The sequence below is a fragment of the Crotalus tigris genome, unplaced genomic scaffold (assembly GCF_016545835.1).
Source record: "Crotalus tigris isolate CLP2741 ecotype Arizona unplaced genomic scaffold, ASM1654583v1 scf7180000018058.1502924, whole genome shotgun sequence".
Classification (NCBI taxonomy): domain Eukaryota; kingdom Metazoa; phylum Chordata; class Lepidosauria; order Squamata; family Viperidae; genus Crotalus; species Crotalus tigris.
The window spans coordinates 1,130,099-1,153,547 of NW_024096801.1; the positions used below are offsets into that span (position 1 = coordinate 1,130,099).

The following is a 23,449-nucleotide window of genomic DNA, read 5'->3' on the forward strand; positions in this document are numbered from 1 at the left end:
ATGCCTGATGACCCATTTCCTATACCCCATCACTTTGCTCAGCCAGGAGATGTTATCATTGGTGCAATTCTCTCTCAAGCTTTCTTCTTCCACAACAGCCCTTCCTTCAGAGAAGAACCCTCCCAGATGGTAATCAATGAAGTGATGTAAGGAATTATATTCTTTTTTCTTCCAACTAGTGGGAATTGGGGGAAGTGATTGAGGAAAAAGAGTTAAGCAATAGGATTATAAAGTGATAGGCTTTTAAAAATGTTTATAATTATAATGTCATTAGGAATTTTCTGTTAATTAGTTTTCTCTCTCTTTGATATATAAGAAGTCTGCTAAGTAGAAAAGTCCATGTGGCTTCAAATATTGTACCAAATCAATTACAATTCTTCTGAATTGAGTACAGAACAGAGGATCAAAAATGATTAGGGGATTGGAGGCTAAAACATATGATGAACAATTGCAGAAACTGGCTATGTCTAAAGACTAGGGATAACATGAAAACAGTCTTTCAGTATTTGAAGAGCTGTCACAGAAAATAGGGGTTCAAACTATTCTTCAAAGCACCTTAGAGAAATACAAGGGTAGAAATTTTTCACCAGGAGAACTAAGGCTAAATTAGCTGACAGTGAGAACTATTAATCAGTGGAATGGCTTCATTCCAGATATTGTGGATGCCTCATAAGTGGAAGTTTTTAAGAGGAGATTGGATAGCCATTTGTCCAGAATGATATATCACCAAGGGGTTGTACTAGAAGGCCTTCAAGTTTCCTTCCAACTCCATTATTCTTTATTCCATATTCTGATTTTCACTTTGATAGTTTCTGAATGCAGCCTTTGTGATCCATAAACCATGTTTAGTAGTTTGGGATAATTTGTTGGTCAATTATTTCTGGCTGAGTAAATCATCGTTATGGTTTGTGTTCACAACAATGAGTAAACTAAATTGCTGTCAAATACTTAATATTGTCTGAGCCAGGGAATAGAGATTCAATAATTAGTTCACATATATAAAAAAGTAATTTTTGGAAATAGATTCAAACCACACTCTCTATCATTGAGATATAACCTGTGGGTTTTTTTTCCTCCAAAAAAAGGTGATAAAAAAACATTTCCTTCCCTTTGCATTGGGCCAAATTATTTAGTTGTCTAAAGGGAATGACAAGTTTTTCTTTCTCCCAGTCCCTTCTAACATATATCCGAGCAGACATTGAGCTTTTCTTGGAAACTAGCAATGGGTCAAACATAGCAATCCTTTTGAAAAAGGATGGAGAACATTGCATGTTTCAAGGTTTCCTCTACCTCTTCCTGCTGGTTTTTAGGAACTGCAGCCAGAGATGGCTTTCTCTTAGTAAATAGTAAAACTGGTCTATGATCTTCCTTGAATTTCATGGCCTACAACTTTATAGCTTTTAGAACATGAAAACAGAAGTAGGTTGGTGGACACTTTTTGTGATATTTCATTAAGTAGATAGATTTTCTGTTTTCTTCTTTCTCTTTTTTCCTTTTTTATATTTTTCAGTTATGAACTTAAATCATATCAGCATATCCTTGCTTTGGTGTTTGCTGTCAAGGAGATCAATAGGAACCCTGAGCTCTTACCAAACATCACTTTGGGTTTCCACATTGTGAACAACTTTATTGAGAGGATAACCTCTAAGGCAATTCTGAGCTTAGTTTCTCCAAAGCAGAAGTTTCTTCCAAACTTTTCTTGTGATTTAACAAAAACATTTATTGTTGCCTTTGGTGGACGTTTGACTGTGACCTCCTCCATTATGGCCACTGTTCTTGTCAACTACAAGATTCCACAGGTAGGCCCTTAACATGGCTTCCTAGAAATTCCATATTTCTTTAAATCCTTGAATTCTTAAAGTGTTTTTAGAATAATTTTCAGAGTTGACATTCACTGGGGAGAATCTGGAAGAACACTGTATTTTACATTCAATTATGATTAATATGAATAAGCTGGAAGGATAACTAAACATTTATAAATGTAATTTTCTCCAAATATTGGAGGAATAGATTGGTAAACACCTATTGACACCAAATTCCATCTGGTGATGCCACTACAGAAAAGAATCTCTTCTACTTGCTGCTTGAGTAGTATTGAGTTTCAAAATTAATTGGGCCACTACAGAAAATATTCTGTCTCTGCTGCATGTTGCTTGCCTTCAAGTGATCAAACTTGATATACCGTAAGACCAAAAGCCTGTTTTTTGATCTTGTGTTATGTTTTAGGTGTTTTCACATTCAGTTTAAATGGGTTCAGAAACACATAAGCAACCCTTTTACCTGAAGAAATGTTGCAGATATAGGAACTGTCTGAATAATTTCCAGCAATTTCCTTAGTGCCAACTTTCTGCCTTAACTATAATGAAGATTAACCCATTTCATATTTTTATGTAATGGTTCTGATTATTTGTTGTATATTGCTTTTCAGCTTGTCTATGGAACATTTTCTCCAGTACATGGTGACAAAGATATATTTTCATTCTTGTACCAAATGGTCCCAAATGAAATCCATCAGTACACTGGTATTATTCAATTACTTCAGCATTTTGGATGGATTTGGATTGGGATCATAGCTGTGGACGATGACTATGGAGATATGTTTTTGCAGAGAATTGGACCATTGCTTTTCCAAAATAACATTTGTTATGCTTTCATGCTTAGAACACCAAAGAAAGCATATATGGATGAATATACACAGCTGATTTCAATGGAGTTAAGATATGATCAACTCTTTATGGATGATAAAGTCAAAGTGTGTTTAATCTATGGAGCACCACCATCCATGCAAAATCTGAGAATAATCATCCTTCTAGCATCTTTTTTTTCATGGCCGCCTTTGGGTAAAGTGTGGATTGTTACATCCCATTGGAATTTTGGATCAATGTCCATTCAGAGACTTTGGGATATGCAGAGTTTCCATGGTGCCCTTTCATTCACAGTTCCCTCAAAAGAGCCACCTGGATTCCAAGAATTTCTTCAGACTATAAGGCCATCCTGGGCAAAAGAAGACAATTTCATTCATAATTTTTGGGAACAGGCATTTGGCTGCCCATTTCCAGTATAAATGAAGATAGCAAGTTATTGTGTACTGGGGATGAAAAGTTAGAGAGCTTGCCAACTACATTATTTGATATGAACATGAGTGGTCACAGTTACAACATTTACAATGCAGTCTATATTGTGGCTCATTCTTTGCATATTTTATTAAAGTCCAGGTCCAGATATAGACATTTAATGGGAAGAGAGCAATTAATATTTCATAATTTAAAACCATGGCAGGTACTTTATTTTCTTTCAAATACACAAATGTTGTGTATGTAATTGGGCCAACATATTTCCTTGCTCCCTAGTAATGTTACTGGGAATGAGTGTCATTATTTCAGAACACTGTTGTCCAAATGAATGCTGTAGAATGGAACACTTCTTGTTCCATGAAAGGAAAAGTTTTCAGTTAGTAATTCAATGAAGAACAATAGTAAGAAAAAAAATGCAAGCATTGATTTAAAAGCTTCCCTTTACAGTAAGAGAAAGTGGTCACCTATTCTACAGAATTCATTGTTATCACAGCCCTTTGTGTTTTTCCAAAGATCTCTATTTATTTTGAAAGATATGGAGGAATTTGTTAAAATTGTGATTTAATTTTGGTGTAGGGCCTATTTGGTATAGCTGTCAAGGCTCAAAGCCAGACAATTATTCCCTCTCAGCCCTAAAAAGGAGGCAGTTAGAAATCTCTGAAATCTTGCTAAGAAAATTGCAATACCCGCAGGACATTTCCATGCAGTCATCAAGAATCAACACTGACTCAAATATGCACACCTGCAATATGCAAACACATGCACACACAAAAATACAAATTCATCTATGACACCTTAAATCCTCATTTGCATTTTTCAAAACAGGGTAGTCCAGTTTGAAAAGTAGTTGCGATTTCAAATTCTTGCTCTTCCTTTCTTTTTCATATAATACAGTTTCATTCTGTCTTGAAAAGCATTGTATTCAACAATACGATGGGAGACACTATCAGTTTTGATGGAAACAGAGAATTGATTACAGGCTTTTATGTTGTAAACTGGGTTATTTTGCCCAATAATTCCTTTTCTCAAGTCAAGGTTGGAACATTGGCACCTCGGGCTCTACCAGGCAGAGAATTAACTCTCAATGACAATCAAATTGTATGGCACAGAAGCTTTAACCAGGTGAGAAGAAGCGCAGATTCTCAACTAATAGCAAAAGTAAATCTCTCTTTGGAGCAATTGCCAAATACATGGCACTAATTGAAGAAAATGGTGTCTTTGTGTTTTGGGGCTTTTCAAGCTGATGAGGTATAACATTTTCTATATATGCAATTGAACACTGCTGTGTCTATGGCAGATTTATGGCAAATGCTTCCATTTGTGCCTGGGAAACAAAGATTTTCAACTTAGGTACAGGTAGTTATTGATTTCTGATTAGTCATTTTATTTTATTTTATTGAAATTAAAACAGATTGAAAAAAGTTACTTGTGATCCATCCTCAAAGTTACAACTGCTAGCTCTGCTGCAGTCATATGATCATGCACTTGGCAAACCATTATTTTTACAATCAGTTGCAGTGAGTAAAAGTCTCATGACCATGATTTGCAGCCTTTTTTTTTTTTACTTATTACATATTTGGCACAATTTATTTGCTTATTGACTATGTGAGTCAATTATGAACCATGCCATTTGTTTTAAAACTACGGTGACTCATGTTACAACCACTGTAAAACCAGTTGTAAAATGAAATTTGGTCACATAGTGCTATGACCAATGACCTCAGTGACTGGCCATAAGTCAATGACAACCTGTAGTACCCAATTCATGCAACTTATTGGAATATTCTATCCCAAACAGAATCTTGACATTTATGACATTTTCTCATATTTAGAAATAGCATTAGGAGCAATATAAAATGTTCAAATCCTGTGAAAACAAAACTTTTTGCCAACTCCTCCCCATTAATTCAAGTATTCCATTTTACATTTTCTTTTTCTTCATCATCATAGGTGTGGGTTTCTTGTTTGGGAAAGCTATATTGATGCAGGTATTTTATCATTTTATTCCTCATATATCTTAAGATGCTGCCTGTCTCTCTTTGTAATGACCACTGTGATCCAGGCTCCAGCAGAAAGAAGAAGGAAGAAGAGAAATTTTGCTGCTATGATTGTGCACCTTGTCCAGAAGGACAGATGTCTGACAAAATAGGTGGGACAAAAAGAGGTTAGGACTTTGACTTTTTGACCTGCCAAAATCCAGCGTAGGGCCCTTGTTTCTTTAAATACAGAAACATGAACTGGGCCATATATCTGTGTCATATATTTATCTTTCCAATATTCCAATATCCAGCTCGTGGCCCGTATTTAAGTACAGCAAAAAACAAAACAAAACAAAACAACCCCACATGATAATCACTTCTCTTTGTCTTCAGCTTTCTTATGTATCTATCTGGTCCTCATGCATCTGTATATATAATTAAAAATTTTTATATATATAAAATAAAATACAAAATACAAAAAATAAAAATAAAAAAGGAAATTAAGGGAAGAAAAAGAAAAGGGGAAAGAAAATAGGAGGTATAAGGGAAGAAAGAAAACATCTGACTCTTTTTTAGCACAATACAAGATTACAACTTTTTACTTTTACACATTAGTATATAATTAGCCATTTCTATAACAACAAATCTATCCAATCGGCAAAACCAAAGTCAAAATTTCATTTTTTCGTCACAAGCACAAAATCCAAAAGTGATATCCAAATAAAAAACATCAATATATTCTCCTCTTTGAATAGAACAATCAAATTAACCATTACTGCTTTATCTTCCTTGCTGTTGAAATAATATGTATTTCTAATTGCACTTAATAATCTTTATAAATATCACCATTTATATTAACAAAATTCACTGTATTCTTTCAGATTCTTTAACCTTAAAAGGTTTTTTTATCCATTTTAAAACACTAAGCTTTTCTTTAAAAATATTTCTAAAATTAAAACATTCTAACACATTTTTTAAATGTCTTCTTAGCAGGCATACTTTAAAGTTCACTTTCAGACCAATAAAATTCCAACTAACTCCAATTTGCTCATTAAATTTAGATCACTCTCTCCAAGTTACCATCACAGAATATTTTTTCTTCTTGTATACATCCTTTATAAAGGTCTAAATTTTTCTTCAAGCTAATATATCTTTTTTTAAACTTTCTCTTAACATATTTTCAAATATACTTTCAATAATATTTTACAAATTTAGGAATTACTTAAGCCTTATATATAAAGGAAAAAATACATTTTCAAACTTTAGATTGAGACTTTCTTAATTACAAATATGAAACCAATGAAAATCATCCTAATTCCAATTGACTCATTAAGTTTAAGTCAATCCTTCCAGCTTGTCTTCATGGAATAAAATCTTTTTCTTCTCTGGAATCTTTGCCAAGTAGTTATATGCTTTTCTTTTTCTCAAGGAATTTCCAACTTTGTTAATATCCATGAGGAAAAAAATCCCAAACTTGTCCTTTTAAAAGTTACAAATTTTCTTGGAGTTTTTCTTTCAATTGTGTTGGGAGGCTTCTATTTAAACCATCATAATAAAAATTGGTGTCAGGTTTGTATTCAAAAATTACAGTTGACTCCTCTGCATTGTCAACTACTTGTAAAATTGCCTCCGTTGTTTGGTAACTTTTTACCCATATTTGTATCTCTGAAGTAGTTTGAATAGTCATTTTAACATTCTTAAAGCAGAGCCATTCTACGAACTGATAGATTTTACTTAAAGATTTTTCAAATACATGCCTAATAATTTGCTCCTTCATCTTTTTAACTCCCTCTTTAGTCAAAGAGTAGCTTTTCTATAAGTCACTTAAGAATTGCTGACCAATCAGGAATCATAAAATAGGAAAGTTTTAGTTTTAGCCATCTACAGCAAGGCAGACCAAGCTATAAATTACTAAAAATAATAATACTAAAACCACAACTTTCTGCCTTTATATTACTCCATCATTTTTTTAGCTTGCTTTAGCAGGCTTTTCCCCAGTGCTGGGACTCAAATACCTGTCTTGTGGAAAAATAAAGCCTTAAAAAAATAAAGGGCTTTTACGAAATTCCATGGGTGAAAGAGAGATCTTTATTTTTGCGCAAAAAGGTTCAGAAGTGATTTAACAATCAGCAAATTTCTGAACAAGGGGGAGGGTCCAAACCAAAGCTTTATAGGTTTCTTTCTCTCAGGAACAAAGGAAGCATAGATGGAATCTTACATTGTATATGGAATCTACTTTTGTGTAACATTCAGATAGTTTCTCACACGTTAGCTCCGTTTCTCATGGGAATACAATGAAGGCAGTTTTTACTTTTATACAATGTTTCTAAATATGCATTAGGTCATTCACGTACTGTTAATACAGCTTTTGGCCAACACAGCTTTCTTTCAGAAATTATGCAGACACATGATTTTTGCTTTTAGTGATTTTTCATTATTATTATTATTTTACTTTATTCTTCTTTATTCTATGTTATTCTATTTCTTTCCCACTTTACTCCCCCCTTTTGGAAGTTTTCCAGCTTAAACTTCCATTATTCTACCTCTGATTCCGTATCTCCTGAAGGTACCATTTTATATTCCCATAAGGCTAACATTGTTAATTGGGCTGTCCTTTCTGAGATCCTCCGAATCATGGCTATAAGGCAGGGGATCAAGCAAGGAATTAAAATACATCCTAGAATTAACAAAACTTTCAGGCCTACAAACCTTCATAGTTATAGCAGCCTTGTTAATTCCAAGATCCATAGCAGTGGTCTTGTTGGTTCCAGACCACCATTTACCATCTTCCCATGTCCCTGTGCATAGGAGGTCACCTACTGCTACACAAGATTTTTTTTTGTTTCTTGAGTAACATACATGTCCTACCAAGTTGGAAGTGAGACCCCAATTACCATCTTTCCCACTTGTATAGGTTAAATTATTATTTTTAGACATTTCCAGTACCTTGGTATAATTTAACTCTTGTGCCTCCCACGGCCACCTTTCTCCCATGTTTGTTCCACCACACACAAAACAGTTAGACACGCCTAAAGTATGGGCAATGTCTTCTGCTAACTTAACAAAGGTATTCGTTACATGTCTAGATACTTCAGGAATATGTAGGTTCTCCATTTCCTCATAATATGACCAAAATAGTGATTTTTGTTCTGGTCTTTTGGTTGCAGTTATAATTTTGACTTCTATTTCTGACATTGGGTCATAGCCATTTGTATCTATTCCTATCCCAAACATCCATTTCTTACCTTCCCACCTATTCTGTTCTAGGAACCAACTGCCATTCTTGACTGTGAGAGTCACCAAATTACAGTTATCCATTCCACAGGAATTTGCTTTTGTTTCATTCTTTTCAAACAAGATGTGGTCTATCTCTTTTGGGTCTTGGGTATGCCACTTAATACATGACCACCACTTACATTTGACCGCACATCCATCTGGTGGGCACAAGTACTTATGTTTTGGGATAAAGTTGTGAATATTACCGATCCCTCCGCAACCATATGTTGGAGTCCAATAATTAGCTGCTTTGCAAACATCAAAGGTGACGCTGAAACTGGAGTGTGGATTGGATTTCCATTGGGAGATCCCTAAGAGTGCCTGGTCCTTATAGCTAGTTCTTGTTCTATGTGTTTTGATTTGTAAGGCCCAATGATCAGGATCAGACTTCGGGTTATAACACTGATATTGGACACCTTTTCTACAAACTTTATATGTAGTTCTATTGTATGTACAAGAGTCAGGAGAACTATCTTGGCACCCTTCTGGTTTAACTGTATGGTAAATCAAAGTCTTGGTTATCTGGTTTCCTTGTTTTGTAGTTTTGATACAGTTTTGACAACCTTGGTTTCCCTGTGTTTCTGCTCTTTCTTGGTGCTACTCAATAATTCTTTATTAGAGGGTTTCTGCATTATGACCTCTCATGTAGCCATTGTACTGATTTGTGTAGGAATGTGTGTGCATATTAAATAATTAACAAATATTATGAGCTGTAGAATCCTCATATCTTCCACCGTGCGTAGAGAGACAGCTTCCTGGGGTGTCTCAGCAAGGTTGTTGATCACACCGTGTCTTGGGAACCCGTTGCTGTATTTCTTGTAAATTTCAACACCAAAGGCTTGTCAGTCTTGTCCACCTTGTAGGTCACCGGATCTGCAGGTGCAGCTGCTTTCACTCTACTCCAGTGGATCCAAGATTTTCCTTCCAGGGTTTTCACTGCCAAAGGAGAACACATGACAACAGTATACGGTCCTTTCCATCTTGGGCTCAAGGGATCTGGTTTCCAGTGCTTTACCCACACTCTATCTCCAGGCTTGAACCCATGTGTTGCTGTAACTACTGGAGGGGGTTATTGTTCCATCATATAATGGCGCAATTTTGAAACGGCCAAATTATGAAGCTGTAACTGATATAACAATTTCTGTTGATCTACTCCCCCTTTATGTGCCAAATCGGGCCATCCTTGACTGTCAGGTTTAAACAGGCAAGGAGGACGGCCAAACATGAGCTCATAAGGACTAAGTTGTAATTTAGTGCGGGGGGCCAGTCTGATTGCATACAAAACCATAGGCAAAACATCTGGCCAATGTAGATGAGTTTCCAAACAAAATTTGGTAGTAAGTGTTTTAATTGTTCTATGGGATCTTTCCACTCTAGCAGCCGATTGAGGGCGGAAAGCACAATGAAATCTTCACTTAATTCCTAATGCTTGGGCTAAAGCCTGATTGATTTGGTGTACAAATTCAGGGCCATTATCTGATGAAATCCTAGAAGGGCAACCAAATCTAGGAATAATTTCTTTAAGAAATATTCTGGCAACCTGTATAGCTTTCTTATTTACAGTTGGAAATGCTTCAATCCATCCTGAATAGGTATCAATTATTACTAACAATGCTACATATTTCTTACTTCTAGGCATGTCAGTAAAATCAACAACAACATAGTCCATAGGAAAATAAGCGATTGGTTGTCTGCCAGGTGGTATTACTGGTCCTTGGCGTTCATTGGTTTGGGCACAAATGGTACATTGAGAACAAACATCTGCTATTAGCGAAGAAGCAAATGGAATATAAAAAAATCGTTCAAGTTGCTGTAATAATGCAGTTTTTCCCAAATGATGTTGCTTATGTGCCTGAAAAATAAGTGGGCGAGCAAGTGCCAAAGGGACAGCAATGCGTCCATCAGGTAAAATGTACCAGCCTTTAACTAGTTTGGCTTGTACATCTTGTTGTAATTTTTGAGTTTCCTCCCTCGTATATGTAGGATCAAGTTGTTCTAAGTAAGCGTCTAGATACATGAACCTTGTAACATCTGATTGGAGAGGGGGACCTTCTAATGCAGCTCTTTTTGCTTCTTTGTCTGCCTTTCTATTGCCCTGGGTAATAAGGCTTGAGTCTTTTTGATGTCCAGGACAATGGATGATTGCAACTTTGGATGGCAATTATGCTGCCTTGATAAGTCTTTTAATCAAAGTTGCATATTGGATAACTTTGCCTGTGGAATCCAAATATCCTCTCTCTTTGTAGATAGCCGCATGTGCGTGTATTGTTAAAAATGCATATTTACTATCTGTATATACATTTAAAGTCCTTCCCACTGCTACTTCTAATGCACAGGTCAAGGCATATAATTCTGCAAACTGTGAACTGGCTTGACTAGGCAACTGTGCTGATTCAACAGTAGAATTTTGAGAAACTATTGCGTAACCAGAGTATCTATATCCTTTATCCATAAAACTAGAACCATCAGTAAACCATTGATAGTCTGGATTATGCAAGGGTTGGTCTGTAAGGTCAGGTCTGCAAGAATATTGTAGTTCTATTGTTTGCATGCAGTCATGAACAGGTTTGGTAGAATCAGGAATTGGCATTAGAGTTGCTGGGTTTAAAGTTGAGCATTGTTGCAGTGTAACTTGTGGATTTTCTAATAAAAGAGCCTGTATTTTATGCATTCGTTGATTACTTATCCATAAATGTCCTTTATTGTCAATGATTGTCTGCAAGGCATGACTAGTGTAAACAGTCACTGGAGCTGAAAAGGTTAACTTGTTTGCCTCTTGCAGTAATAGCATAACTGCTGCTAGAATTTTTAAACATTGGGGCCAGCCCTGGGAAGAAATGTCCAGGTGTTTTGACAGATAAGTGACAGGGTGATTCCAACTTCCCTGTTTTTGGGTAAGGACCCCTAAAGCTACATTTTGTCTTACATCCACATAAAGTGAAAAAGGCTTAGATATATCAGGTAGTCCTAGGGCAGGGGCTGTGGTGAGAGCCTGTTGCAATTGTCTCATTGCTTGGGTTTGTTCCTCTTGCCACAAAAGAGGTTCTTTTTCTGGTCCCCTTAAAGCTTGGTACAATGGTTTAGCTGTGAGAGCGAAGTTAGGAATCCAAATTCTACAGAAGCCTGTAATTCCCAAAAAGGCTCTAACTTCCTGTTTTGTTTCTGGGATGGGAATCTGTAACACAGCTTGCTTTCTCTGGGGGCCCAAAGTTCTTTGTCCTTGTGAAAGTTCATAGCCTAAATACATTACAGTCTCTTGAACTAATTGTGCTTTCTTTTTGGATGCTCTATAACCACAGTCTTGTAACAATTGGAGCAGTCTGGATGTGTTTTCAAAGCAATCCTCCCTGCTTTGGCCAATTACTAAGACATCATCGACATATTGAAGGCAACAATCCTCTTGTCTGAATAACTTCAGATAAGCAAGATCTTGGGCTAGGGCTTGACTAAAGCACGTTGGCGAATTTTTAAATATACGGCTACCACAAGGATTTGATTGCTTGCCAATGGATTTATTTAGGGCAGATCTGGTGGCTCCCGTGTCAACTAGCATCGGGACAACCTGTCCTCCCACCCTTATTTTAACAATGGGCTCTGGGGGTGGGGCGATAGAACCCTGTCCTCTTCAGTCTTCCCATTCCATGTCAGCTAAGCCGATCATGTTTTCTTCTCTTTCCTCTGTCTGATTGGGATAAACTGGATGCCCTCTTCCTTTGAAGCTCTTTCTGAAGCCTCTCTGGAAAGTCCCTCTAAATCCTCTTCCTCTTCCTCTTCCTCTTCCATACTGGCGAGATTGTCCCCTGGGTTGGCCATTCCTCTGGGGGCACTCCCTTTGCCAGTGTTCTTCTTGTTTACAGATGGCACACTGATTGGGTCCTAGGCATGTTCCTCCCAATGCCACGGCTAACATTTCAACTTTCTTTTTTTTCTTTTTGATCTGATTTGCGTTCCTCCTCCCTGTCACGGTTACGGAACATATTGAAGCATTGAAATATTAGTGTTATCTGGTCCAGGAACCAACACCTCTCTTAGAGGGGCAATATTTTCTTCTGTTGTTATTTCTAACTTGCTCCTGGTGCGGCTAGAAACTGAGGTTTCACTTTCAAAGTTATTCAAGCTTTTATCTGTTTCTTGAAGGGATTCAGCTGTTGCTAATTTTCCTTCCTCACCGGCTTCTGGCTGAAATTGGGCTTCTCTTTCAGGCAGAGGGGGTGGAATTTGCTGATTTATTCTCCCTTCTTCTCTTCTAGGAACGTAGGGGGGTGGTCTGGCAATTTCCTCCCTATCTTCCTGGCTGAAAATCTTAGCTTTTGTTTGAGGCTTGGCTTTTTGGCTTGCCAAATATATCTTTGCACACTCTATCTGACATTTTGCTAACCATCTGGGCTCTATGCAATGTTGATTTTCCATAGGGGTACTGGTCCCAATAACCATTTCCAGTCACAATTTGATGAACCCATGCAACGAGTTCGGGATTCGCCGATCCCATTTTTGGCCACCCTACGCCCAGGGCAGTCCACTCAGATTCACAGAATCTTTTTAACATGGCTGGATTTGGTTTTGGATCTCCATAATCCCTAGAAAAACCCTTTTTGAAATTCTTTAACATGCACTGGAGTGGCGTCTGGTCAACGCTCTCCTTTGACTTTTTCCCACCCATTTCTCTAATACACTACCATTGATCACTCAGCATGAGCTACAATGGTTTAACCTCCCACACAATCCTGCCTATTGAAGGTTTAAGGACGCCACCTTTGCCTTCTAGGGGGTGATCAGTCCCCTCTTCCGATCCAAAAGGGATCAGGTTTTCCCTGTTTTACAATACTTGCCTGCAGGCGTTTTCCAGACTCCTTTGTTGATTTAAGATCTGTCTGTCACCCTCATGGATCCTCAGACTGGAATGCTTCCTGATGGGTTAATTCCCTTTCCTCCCGTCGAGTTCTCCTCATAGTCAAAAGCTACGAAGCCGGCTTTGGAGCTGTCGTCGTTTAGGAGAGGGGGGGGGGCACCAGGGCAATCCGTCTTGGAAGGTTAAATCCTTTTTCTTAAAAGCCCTTAAAAATGTCCCGGCAGAGAAGTCGCCATAAATCTTGTGGAAAAATAAAGCCTTAAAAAAATAAAGGGCTTTTACGAAATTCCATGGGTGAAAGAGAGATCTTTATTTTTGCGCAAAAAGGTTCAGAAGTGATTTAACAATCAGCAAATTTCTGAACAAGGGGGAGGGTCCAAACCAAAGCTTTATAGGTTTCTTTCTCTCAGGAACAAAGGAAGCATAGATGGAATCTTACATTGTATATGGAATCTACTTTTGTGTAACATTCAGATAGTTTCTCACACGTTAGCTCCATTTCTCATGGGAATACAATGAAGGCAGTTTTTACTTTTATACAATGTTTCTAAATATGCATTAGGTCATTCACGTACTGTTAATACAGCTTTTGGCCAACACAGCTTTCTTTCAGAGATTATGCAGACACATGATTTTTGCTTTTAGTGATTTTTCATTATTATTATTATTATTTTACTTTATTCTTCTTTATTCTATGTTATTCTATTTCTTTCCCACTTTACCTGAATAACCAGTTCTCTTATTGGATGCAGGCCTGGGCTTCCGAGGCCTAGAATGGACTTCCAGAAGTAGCATCGATGCGCTTCTGATCAGCTGTTCTCCAGCATGATTGGATGGAGAACCCACGGATGGGGTTGTCTTGATCTATCTGCTCCAATTAGACTAAGTCTGAAATTTAGTACTGCCCCCTCTGTGCCAACTGCACCCCAGTTTTAGATTTAGTCTCTTTGCTCTAAGACGCGTTTTTTCTTCGCTCCTGGAGCAGAAGACTGTGTATTCCTATTTTATTTCATCCCAACCTGTAGCCTAGCAGGCTGACAGGCTGACAAAACCTCCCTTTGGGGGGGGGGAAACTTTCCCTTTCTCCCTTTGAGAGCCTTTCAGCTTCACAATCAGCTTGAAAATTGGATTCCCAGAAGCAAGAGAAATCTCCTACCAGGGGCCGTTCCTCTGCATCAGAGGCTCCATTCTTCTAACCAGAGCCTGGAGGCCTTAGAGGCAGGGGTAAGCTTGCCAATTGACTGGGGGGCTCCGCAAGGGACGACGAGGCTCATCAGGCCTGGAGGGAGCCTTTTCTAGGTCCCTCGGCCTCAGCAGACCGCCCCAGCAGCAGGAGAAAGTTTTTGGCACCGATCCAATTTTCAGAGCCTGGAGGCCTTACTAGGCCTCGGCCTGCCTCAGCCTCTCTCAGCTCACCTAATTGTAATCCATTTGCTGCGTTAGGAGCCCAAGCGATTCCTTGGAACGAGGGCTCATTGCAGCTTAGGCCACAGGCCTCAAGGCCTTCTTCTTCTAATGGCCTTTTTTTGGGGAATCCATTTGCTGCGTTAGGAGCCCAAACGATTCCTCGGAACGAGGGCTCATCACAGCTTAGGCCTCAAGGCCTTCTTCTAACTGCCGTTTTTTTGGTGCGAACTCTGCGGCCGCCATTTTGAATTGACTCACGGTGGCCATTTTGTGTGTGACTGAGGCCCAGACTGCCTGGAGTTTCTCCTGAAGGCAGCGTTCATCACCGGTGGCAGAGGCTTCGAGACTACAGCGTTGAACCAGGGAGGGCCTGTTCGCTCCCAAGGGACGCGGTGCCATTAATTCCCCTCCCACCCCCCTCACGGGCTGAATCATCTCTGCAGGCTCCCTTGGTGAGTTACAGCGCCAAGGGGGGGCGTTTTGCCAAGGTTGAGCCCAGAGCAACTCATCTTGGCAGAGAAAATCAGCGAACCGGCCAAGAAGAAACACCAAACAGAGGCAAGTGGAAAGAACACCACCAAGCGAGCCCGGCCAAGCAGGGAGCCACAGAGGGAGGAGGAGTCCCAAAGACTGAGAGCGGCCTCCCCAGATCTGACAGGCATGAAGGGAAGGTCCATTTTTGAACCCCTTTCCTCACATTGTGCCTCAGCCCCAGGGGCCTGGTCTCCCCCCAGGGGAATTCCCCAATTAGATTTAACCACAAGAGGGACCCAGGGAGGGGCATAACCAACCAGGACACCCCAGGACCCCAGGCTACGTTCACCCCCACTGCAGCAGGGCTTCACCCTCCTGAGAACCAGGCCTTGAACCCGGACCTCCTTCAGTCCAGGATAGCCCAGGCTGTGGCTCAGTTTATGGCCTCCAACACCCCACAGCCACCCCCCCCAGGCCACGTATCATCCACAATCTCCAGATTTGATGGAGGATCCCTCATCGGATTTGGAATCTACAGGGGCTGAACAATCTGGCCTGATTTTGTTTGAGGACGAGGGCATCACTCCCTCTGACCCCACCCCTCCTGTCGGTCTCTTTGACCATTCATTCTTTAATTCCCTGCTACTCAGGGCCTGCACTACTGCAAACCTCCCCCAAGAACAGGAGACCCCACCTACAATGTCCAAGGGTCCCCACGCCATATACACCGAGCCCTGAGTCTCGCAGAACAATATTCCCTGCCCTCCCCTTTTTCTGAGTATAGTTCAAGAACAATGGGAGAACTTAGGATCCTTCTTAAGCCCCGGTGCAGTAGAGGGAACATTATTCAATTTTGCCCGTTCTCTGGCCTCCCTATTGGAGATTCCTGAGATTGAGGAGTCTTGAACTCATTGTTTCCCAATGCTAACATCCCTGGGGACATAAATAAGGCACTTAGGGCGGAGGATAAAAAGATTGACTCCGCATTGCGTAGTTCCCATCTGGCATCAGCCTGGGCAACAAAGGCGGCAACGTCCATGGCCTTCTTCGCCAGGGCTTCAGCCCTTGGGTTACGTGAGCTCCAGGACAGGATCCCTCTGGACCAGCTCAGAGTTCACCAAAATCTGGGTAAATTAGTGGCTACATCCCAGTACCTAGCCGACGCTTCTCTGCACATGGCTAGATACACTGCCAGACCATCGCTGCAGACATCTCAGTATGAAGGCTCCTTTGGCCCAGGAATTGGCTAGCAGACACCAAGACCAAGTGGCATCTGGCCTCTAAACCTTACACAAGTGGACATCTCTTTGGTAAGGCACTAGAACCATACTTAACTGAAGGTAAGGACAAATGTAAAACTCTGGTTAACTCATGTCACAGAGCAGTTACAGGAGGCTGCCTTTCGACCAGCTCCATCCTGGGACTGGGCCCAGGCATCCCTCTATTCCTTTCAGAGACAAGAACGACAGCAGGATCGTTCAGCATGCAGAAGCAGACCACAGATCCAGGCCAAGCAGCCCCTTCAAGGCCGAGGGGCTGTTCCTCTAAACGAGGCAAGTGATCTCACAGTCTCACTTCCCATAGGAAGCCAGCTGGCCCCTTATTCCAGCACTTGGGCAGTCACCACTACAGATGCCGGCTGGCCCCTTATTCCAGCACTTGGACAGCCATCACTACAGATGCATGGGTGTTAGACACTGTCACGCAAGGTTTGAGACTAGAATTTTGTTCTCAACCACCTGACAAATTCCGCTCTTGCCCTATCCCAATGAGCAGGTCCAGGGCTGACTTTATGTCAGAGGCCATAGCTCATTTATTACAAATATGAGCAATTGAACCAGTACACAAGACCAAGAAGGACGAAGGTTTTACTCAAACCTCTTCGTCATCCCTAAGACTTGGGGGGCTGGAGGGCAATCTTAGACTTGAAAGGTCTAAACCTTACTTGAGGTATAAGAAGTTTAAGATGCAACCACTTTAATCAATCCTGGCCAGCATCAGGCAAGGTGACTTTCTTACCTCAATAGACCTAACTGAGACATGTTTCCTAACCACTGCAAATTCCTCAGATTCAGCTATGCCCACTACCAGTACAGAGCCCTATCATTTGGCCTCTCATAGACACCGAGGGTATTTACAAGGTACTGGCAGTGCTCGCAGCCCACCTTAGACAAATTCCAATCAGAATTCAATGCTATTTAGATGACATACTAATTCAGTCATCATCATTCCGAAATGCTCAGTCAGACCTCGCCCTAGCCATCAAGGTCTTTCAGGAGCACGGGTTTTCTGTTAATTTCCAGAAAAGTCATACAACAACCCGGCTCCTCCATTTGGGCGCTGTTATAGACACGGACAATTGTATGGTCTACCTATTTCAGGACCGAAGGAACTCTATTCAGACTCTTGTACGTCGGATCCAAAGGGCCAGAGTAGTCACATTGGCCTCCCTATCACAGCTACTGGGGAAGCTACTGCGTGCAAATTGTGCCATGGGCATGCCTCCATGCCAGAGAATTACATGGCTTCTTCTTCCATTTCAGAGACTTGAACTCCCTTCAATGGTGGGACTCCCCGGCGCTGTCATGGGGAGCAGTATTAGAACCAGACAGGATTACCATTACCACAGATGCAAGCCTGTTTGGATGGGGGGCACACCTCCACACGCACTGGGCTCAAGGTTGGTGGTCCAAACAGGACCTAAAGAACAATATAAACTGGCTGGAACTCAGAGCCATACATATGGCCCTAAAGGGATTCACCGATATAGTACAGGGCCAACATGTCCTGATTTTAAGCGACAACATTACAGCCAAGGCCCACGTCAACAGACAAGGGGGGACAAGGTCCAGGCCTCTCATGCAGGAGGCCAAATTGCTGGGTCCTGGGTGGAACTGAATCTTGCCTCCATCAGGGCGGAGCACATATCCGGAGTGACCAACCAGCAGGCGGACTCACTGAGCTGAGCAACCATGGACCATTCCGAATGGCAGCTGGATCCGAAGGTGTTCAGAGAGATCGTGGACAGGTTTGGTTCCCCAACCTTAGACTTTTTGCCTCCCCCACCAACTCACAACTTCCCAGATTCCTTTCCGGATTCCCACCTCCATCAGCGAAGGGAACAAATGCGCTCCGCAGTCCCTGGCCCAGGGAACTGCTCTATGCCTTCCCTCCTCTGCCGTTTCTTCCTACCACGATCAGGAAGATCCCTCGCGAACGAACAGAGGTCCTCCTGGTTGCACCACATTGGCCGAGACGCTCTTGGTCGCCGACCTGATGGAGCTCTCCACATCATCTCCATGGAGGATCCCAGCAAATCGCATCTCCCACATTCAGGGGGAACTACGCCATCCAGACCCTCAATGACTCCAGTTAACTGTCTGGCACTTGAGAGGCAGGCCTTAGGCTGAGACTCATATTTGTCAAGGGTCATAGCTATGATTCAGCAATCCAGGTGACCCTCGACGAATAGAATATACGATGCCACATGGAGAGACTCCTGTAATTGGTGTTCAGTTCGAAAAATTGACCTTTTGGCGGTTTCAATGCCAGTTATCTTGGAGTTCCTGAGGGATGGTCTAGACAAAGGGCTTTCCACAAGCACCATCCGCAGGCAGGTAGCAGCACTTGCCACAGTTATTTCCTGTGGCAATGAATCCTTAACACATTACCCTATGATACGCTCCTTCCTAAAAGGAGCTAACAACGTCAGACCATCAACTGTACATAGATACCCCTTGTGGGATCTTCTTCAGGTTTATAGGCTCTTGTTTTGCACCCTTTGAACTATTGACACTGGTTTGTTTAAACAGTTATCGATGAAGGTGGAATTTCTTGTTGCTGTAACTTCAGCGAGAAGGATATCTGAACTGGCTACTCTTCAGTGAGGAAGGACATGTGTACGTTCCATAAGGACAGGGTAACCCTTAGGCTAGGCCCTTCCTTCGTGCCTAAGGTCAAGTCCTTGTATTCTAGATCTCAGGAAATAGTTTTGCCGGACTTCTGTCCTAACCCATCTAATGACATAGAGGTTCAGTGGAACAAATCGGATGTGCGCAGGGCTTATATTGTTATATACAGAGAACCTCATCTTTCCACAGAACAGAGGCTCTGTTTGTGTCCTATCACCCTTCATCACTAGGTCAGAAGGTTTCTTCAACCACAATACGCAGGTGGATTAGAGTTTGTATTTCTCTGGCATACCAGTCTCAGTCACTGCGAGATCCCAGGCATATCACGGCCCATTCCACCGGGGCGCAGCTACTATAGCTGCCTGGTCTACTCAGGCCTCCGTAGAGGGAATTTGTAGAGCAGCAACATGGGCATCGCCCTCTTCCTTTGTCTGTCACTACAAGAGGGATATATATGCATCTTCTACGGCTTCATTTGGCCGCAAGGTCCTAGAACACGCATTAACATACCAAAGCCCTAGGGACACAGGGCTTTGGTATGTCCCATCCGTGGGTTCTCCATCCAATCATGCTGGAGAAAGGGGCGTTGTCTTACCTGAACGCCTTTTCTCAGCATGATGATGGAGAATCCACTCCCTCCCATTAGGTCAGTTGGCCTGGTTCCCATATTGTTCAGACGCGTCGGACTAAAGTCTGAGTATCGCCTTAGCCTAAAACTGGGGTGCAGTTGGCACAGAGGGGGCGGTACTAAATTTCAGACTTAGTCTAATTGGAGCAGATAGATTAAGACAACCCCATCTGTGGATTCTCCATCATCATGCTGAGAAAAGGCGTTCAGGTAAGACAACGCCCCTTTCTAGCCTGGGAGGCCTCCTCCAGGCCTCCGAGGCCTAGAATAGGCTTCCAGAAGCAGTGTGCATTCAGCCATTTCTCCAAACTTATCAAAATTTAGTTACCGGTTCTGCTGAACCAGTGCAAACTGGCTGAATCCTACCACTGCTTCTTCCTTGTTGCTTAACAAGAAGAAACCCCCAAAATGATGCAGATCTTCAAAAAGGAATAATAGGCTGTAGCTAAAGGGAGCCTCTTTTAGTTTAATAAAGATTAATAGTCCTTAAAACTAATTAAGAAATCAAAGGCACAACTTACTGTCTGTTTGAAAAATAAATTCCAAAACAGCTGCTTCTTCAACCATGAATTGATTTCAGCCCCATCCCTCCCCAGCTTTTGGCACACAAATTGCTTTGAAGCTCAGCTCCTGAAACTACTTGCAGACTTGTAGCTGTATTTCAGGATTTTGAGGGATAATTCTAGGACTTTCCCTAATCCAGGAGAGTCATATAAACTAAAAGAATGCTGGTTCCTTCTGCTGATATATTATATATGTTAATATTGTTATTAAAGCATTAGTGCCAATTATTATAAAATTTATTTCTGCAAACTTTGATGCCTCTGAACTTGCAAATGTTGTTAGTCCAAACTGGAATAGTACTAACGTCTATAAAGAGTCTATTAATAACCTCCTCATTTTACAAAATAACAAATAGGACAGAATACACTTATCTTCAATTCTTATTTTCAGTTAACCCTTACCCCTCCCTATGTATAATGAGAAATCTCATCTTTAAATTATGAGATTCTTGTATATTTTTGTACTCAAATTCCCATCCTATCTTGACAAAATAGGTGATAGGTATGAACAGAACTTTTTTTCTAAAAAAAAAAAAAGGTGCTGGAACTCACACATGCCATACAACCTGCCTTGCCTACTCTACAAGATTCCATGCAAAAAAGGTGGTGGAACTCCGTTCTGGGCATTCTATGAGAAAAAAAGCCCTGGGTATGAATATCAACATCAATAATGCCTTACATACTCTATATATTCTATATTAATAACAGTTTTGATATATTTTAAATATATCTTTTTTCTTTTTCCAGGTATGGATGCTTGCATGAAATGTTCAAAAAATCAATATCCCAACAATATGCAAAATCAATGTATTCCCAAAGTGTTGACCTATCTCTCTTATATCGAACCTTTGGGAATCCTCTTTATTACATTGGCTATTGTTTTCTCTTTGCTTACAGTCCTTGTTCTTGGAGTCTTTTGGATGCATCGAAAAACTCCAATTGTTAGAGCCAATAACCAAAGCCTCACTTGTATCCTCCTCCTTTCCCTTCTTCTCTGCTTCCTCTGCTCCTTCCTCTTCATGGGAAGACCTGAAAAGATGACTTGTCTTTTACGGCAAACAACTTTTGGCATTATCTTCTCAGTGGCCCTTTCGTCTGTATTGGCAAAAACCATGATTGTGGTTCTGGCATTTATGGCAACCAAACCAGGCTCTGGAATGAGGAAATGGGTAGGGAAAGGACTGGCCAATTCTATTGTCCTTTGGGGTTCTTTCATCCAGGTGGGGCTTTGCACTCTTTGGCTTAGCACCTCTCCCCCTTTCCCAGATACAGACCTGCACTCACTGAAGGGAGAAATCATAATGGAATGCAATGAAGCTTCGGTGATCATGTTTTACTGTGTCTTGGGTTATATGGGCTTTCTGGCTAGTTTGAGCTTTACCATTGCTTTCCAAGCCAGGAAACTGCCCAGCAGTTTCAATGAGGCCAAGTTCATCACTTTCAGTGTTGTGGAAAAAACCACGATACTTACATCAGAAGACAAGACCATGAAGGGTTGGAGAAAACAGGCTTTATTTGTGCACAATGGTTCAGAGCATTCACATGAGAAATTCTGAACCCTGAGTTACTCTGAGGGTGTCACTTTTATACAGCTTGCCGCCCACGCTTAACCTAATAGATGACTTCTTATCTACCTTTAACACACTAAAAGAGAGAAGTTCATATCTTGAGACAACACACATAGGAAAAAGGAGAAGTTCACACAAACGGTTGTCTTACCACACCTCTCTACATTCGTGCTATCTTACAACATCTGTGACTTTCAGTTGACACTGACACTTCTTGTAAAATGGTTTCTACACAGCATGAACACATCTCTACAATTATGACACACAGGTTATATGATTTAGGTTACATTTCACAGCCAAGCTTAATATTATCTATTAACTATTGTCAGCAACAAGCATTCCTATTAAGATATAGATATATTGAACTTTTTCCTGCCCACCTCATCAGCATGTTGGTCTTTTGTAGTGTTTGGCTTTCATTTGTTCCAACCTATCTGAGCACCAAAGGGAAATACATGGTAGCTGTGGAGATCTTCTCTATCTTATCCTCCAGTTCTGGTTTACTGGGGTGTATATTTTTTCCCAAATGCTATATCATTCTATTGAGGCCTGAGATGAACAAGAAGGAACATTTAATAAGGAAAGAAAAGTAACTATTTCTGTTTTTCATTGTAATGCATAATTATTTAGGATTTTTAGCTCATCCCATTTCATAAAGTGTTTTACAGCTGCTCTTATATTAAAATATTTTATTGTATTTTAGTCTTTCTTCAAGTAAGATAGATTTTTGGGAAATATATGCAGTATGATTCATGTTTTCTTCATAAAACATACTTTGTAGAATAACATATAGTCATTTGAAATGGACATTCTAAACATCAAAGGATGAAATCAGTCATTCAAAATAACTCAAATCATTATATAAATCCTTATGAATATCGATTACTTGTATCCATATAATCCTTTTAGATTTCACATGGATTTACTGTACTGTATATTAGAATTACCCAGTATCTGTAAATTTGTTAAGTAAGTAAGTAAGTAAATAAATAAATAAACTATTTTAGAGTATATTACGGTTTTTACTTTTCTGTGGTTTGTGTTGGGGGATTTATTATTTCTACTGTTGATGAAATACATTGCTCTGGCAAGGTTAATAATTCAGTTTTGGATTGATTAGGTAACTGATCCCTTTTTCCAGGGTAACTGGTTTAGCAATAATAAGTAACGATTATAATAAATATGTATATTCATGTAAAATGTATAAGTTATAATATAATATTTATACAATTGTAAATCATGTAACATGTCATGTAAGATGTATAACAGGATTCCCAGAGGTTCATTATCTGATGCAAAAAATAAATTTGAAGAGAAATTATGTTGTGCAGAAGTAGAAGTGTAAGAGCAGATATCATTAGAAACTCTAGTTCAGGTGTAGGCAACGTTGGCTCTTTTATGACTTGTGGACTTCAACTCCCAGAATTCCATATTGGCTCAGGAATTCTGGGAGTTGGTTCATGAGTCATATAAGAGCCAAGATTGCCTACCTCTGCTCTAGTTTAATCACTGACATATTTATAATTGGAGTTTTGGGGTATAGCATATTTGTTTCTTACTCATTTTTTTTTAAGTTGAAGATTAGAGCAAGTAGCTTCATACATGTCAATGAAGCTTTTGACTGCTACGTTGTCACTCTTTTGGGCTTTTTAGTCTAAAACTAGGAGCTACATTATGAAAAGTGCACTTGGGTGTACATTTGCATGCTTTTGACTGACTT

The 23,449-nt window shown here is 40.4% G+C and overlaps 1 protein-coding gene across 1 annotated transcript; it reads left to right on the forward strand.

Annotated features, from left to right (window-relative positions):
* On the forward strand, positions 1-22,779 carry LOC120309739 (vomeronasal type-2 receptor 26-like). The gene is made up of 7 exons (XM_039347261.1): positions 1-146; positions 1,511-1,799; positions 2,429-2,752; positions 3,969-4,196; positions 5,097-5,223; positions 20,909-21,601; positions 22,114-22,779. The coding sequence occupies exons 1-7, from the start codon at positions 1-3 to the stop codon at positions 22,320-22,322; spliced, it is 2,016 nt and encodes a 671-aa protein (XP_039203195.1). The 3' UTR covers positions 22,323-22,779.
* Positions 22,780-23,449: the final 670 nt, after the last annotated feature.

Coding starts and splice junctions, on each gene's coding strand:
- LOC120309739 (XM_039347261.1), top strand. CDS start 1: ATGCCTGATGACCCATTTCCTATACCCCATCACTTTGCTCAGCCAGGA. Junction 1,800..2,428: donor TCAACTACAAGATTCCACAG/GTAGGCCCTTAA, acceptor ATTGCTTTTCAG/CTTGTCTATGGAACATTTTC. Junction 4,197..5,096: donor GGCACAGAAGCTTTAACCAG/GTGAGAAGAAGC, acceptor ATATATCTTAAG/ATGCTGCCTGTCTCTCTTTG.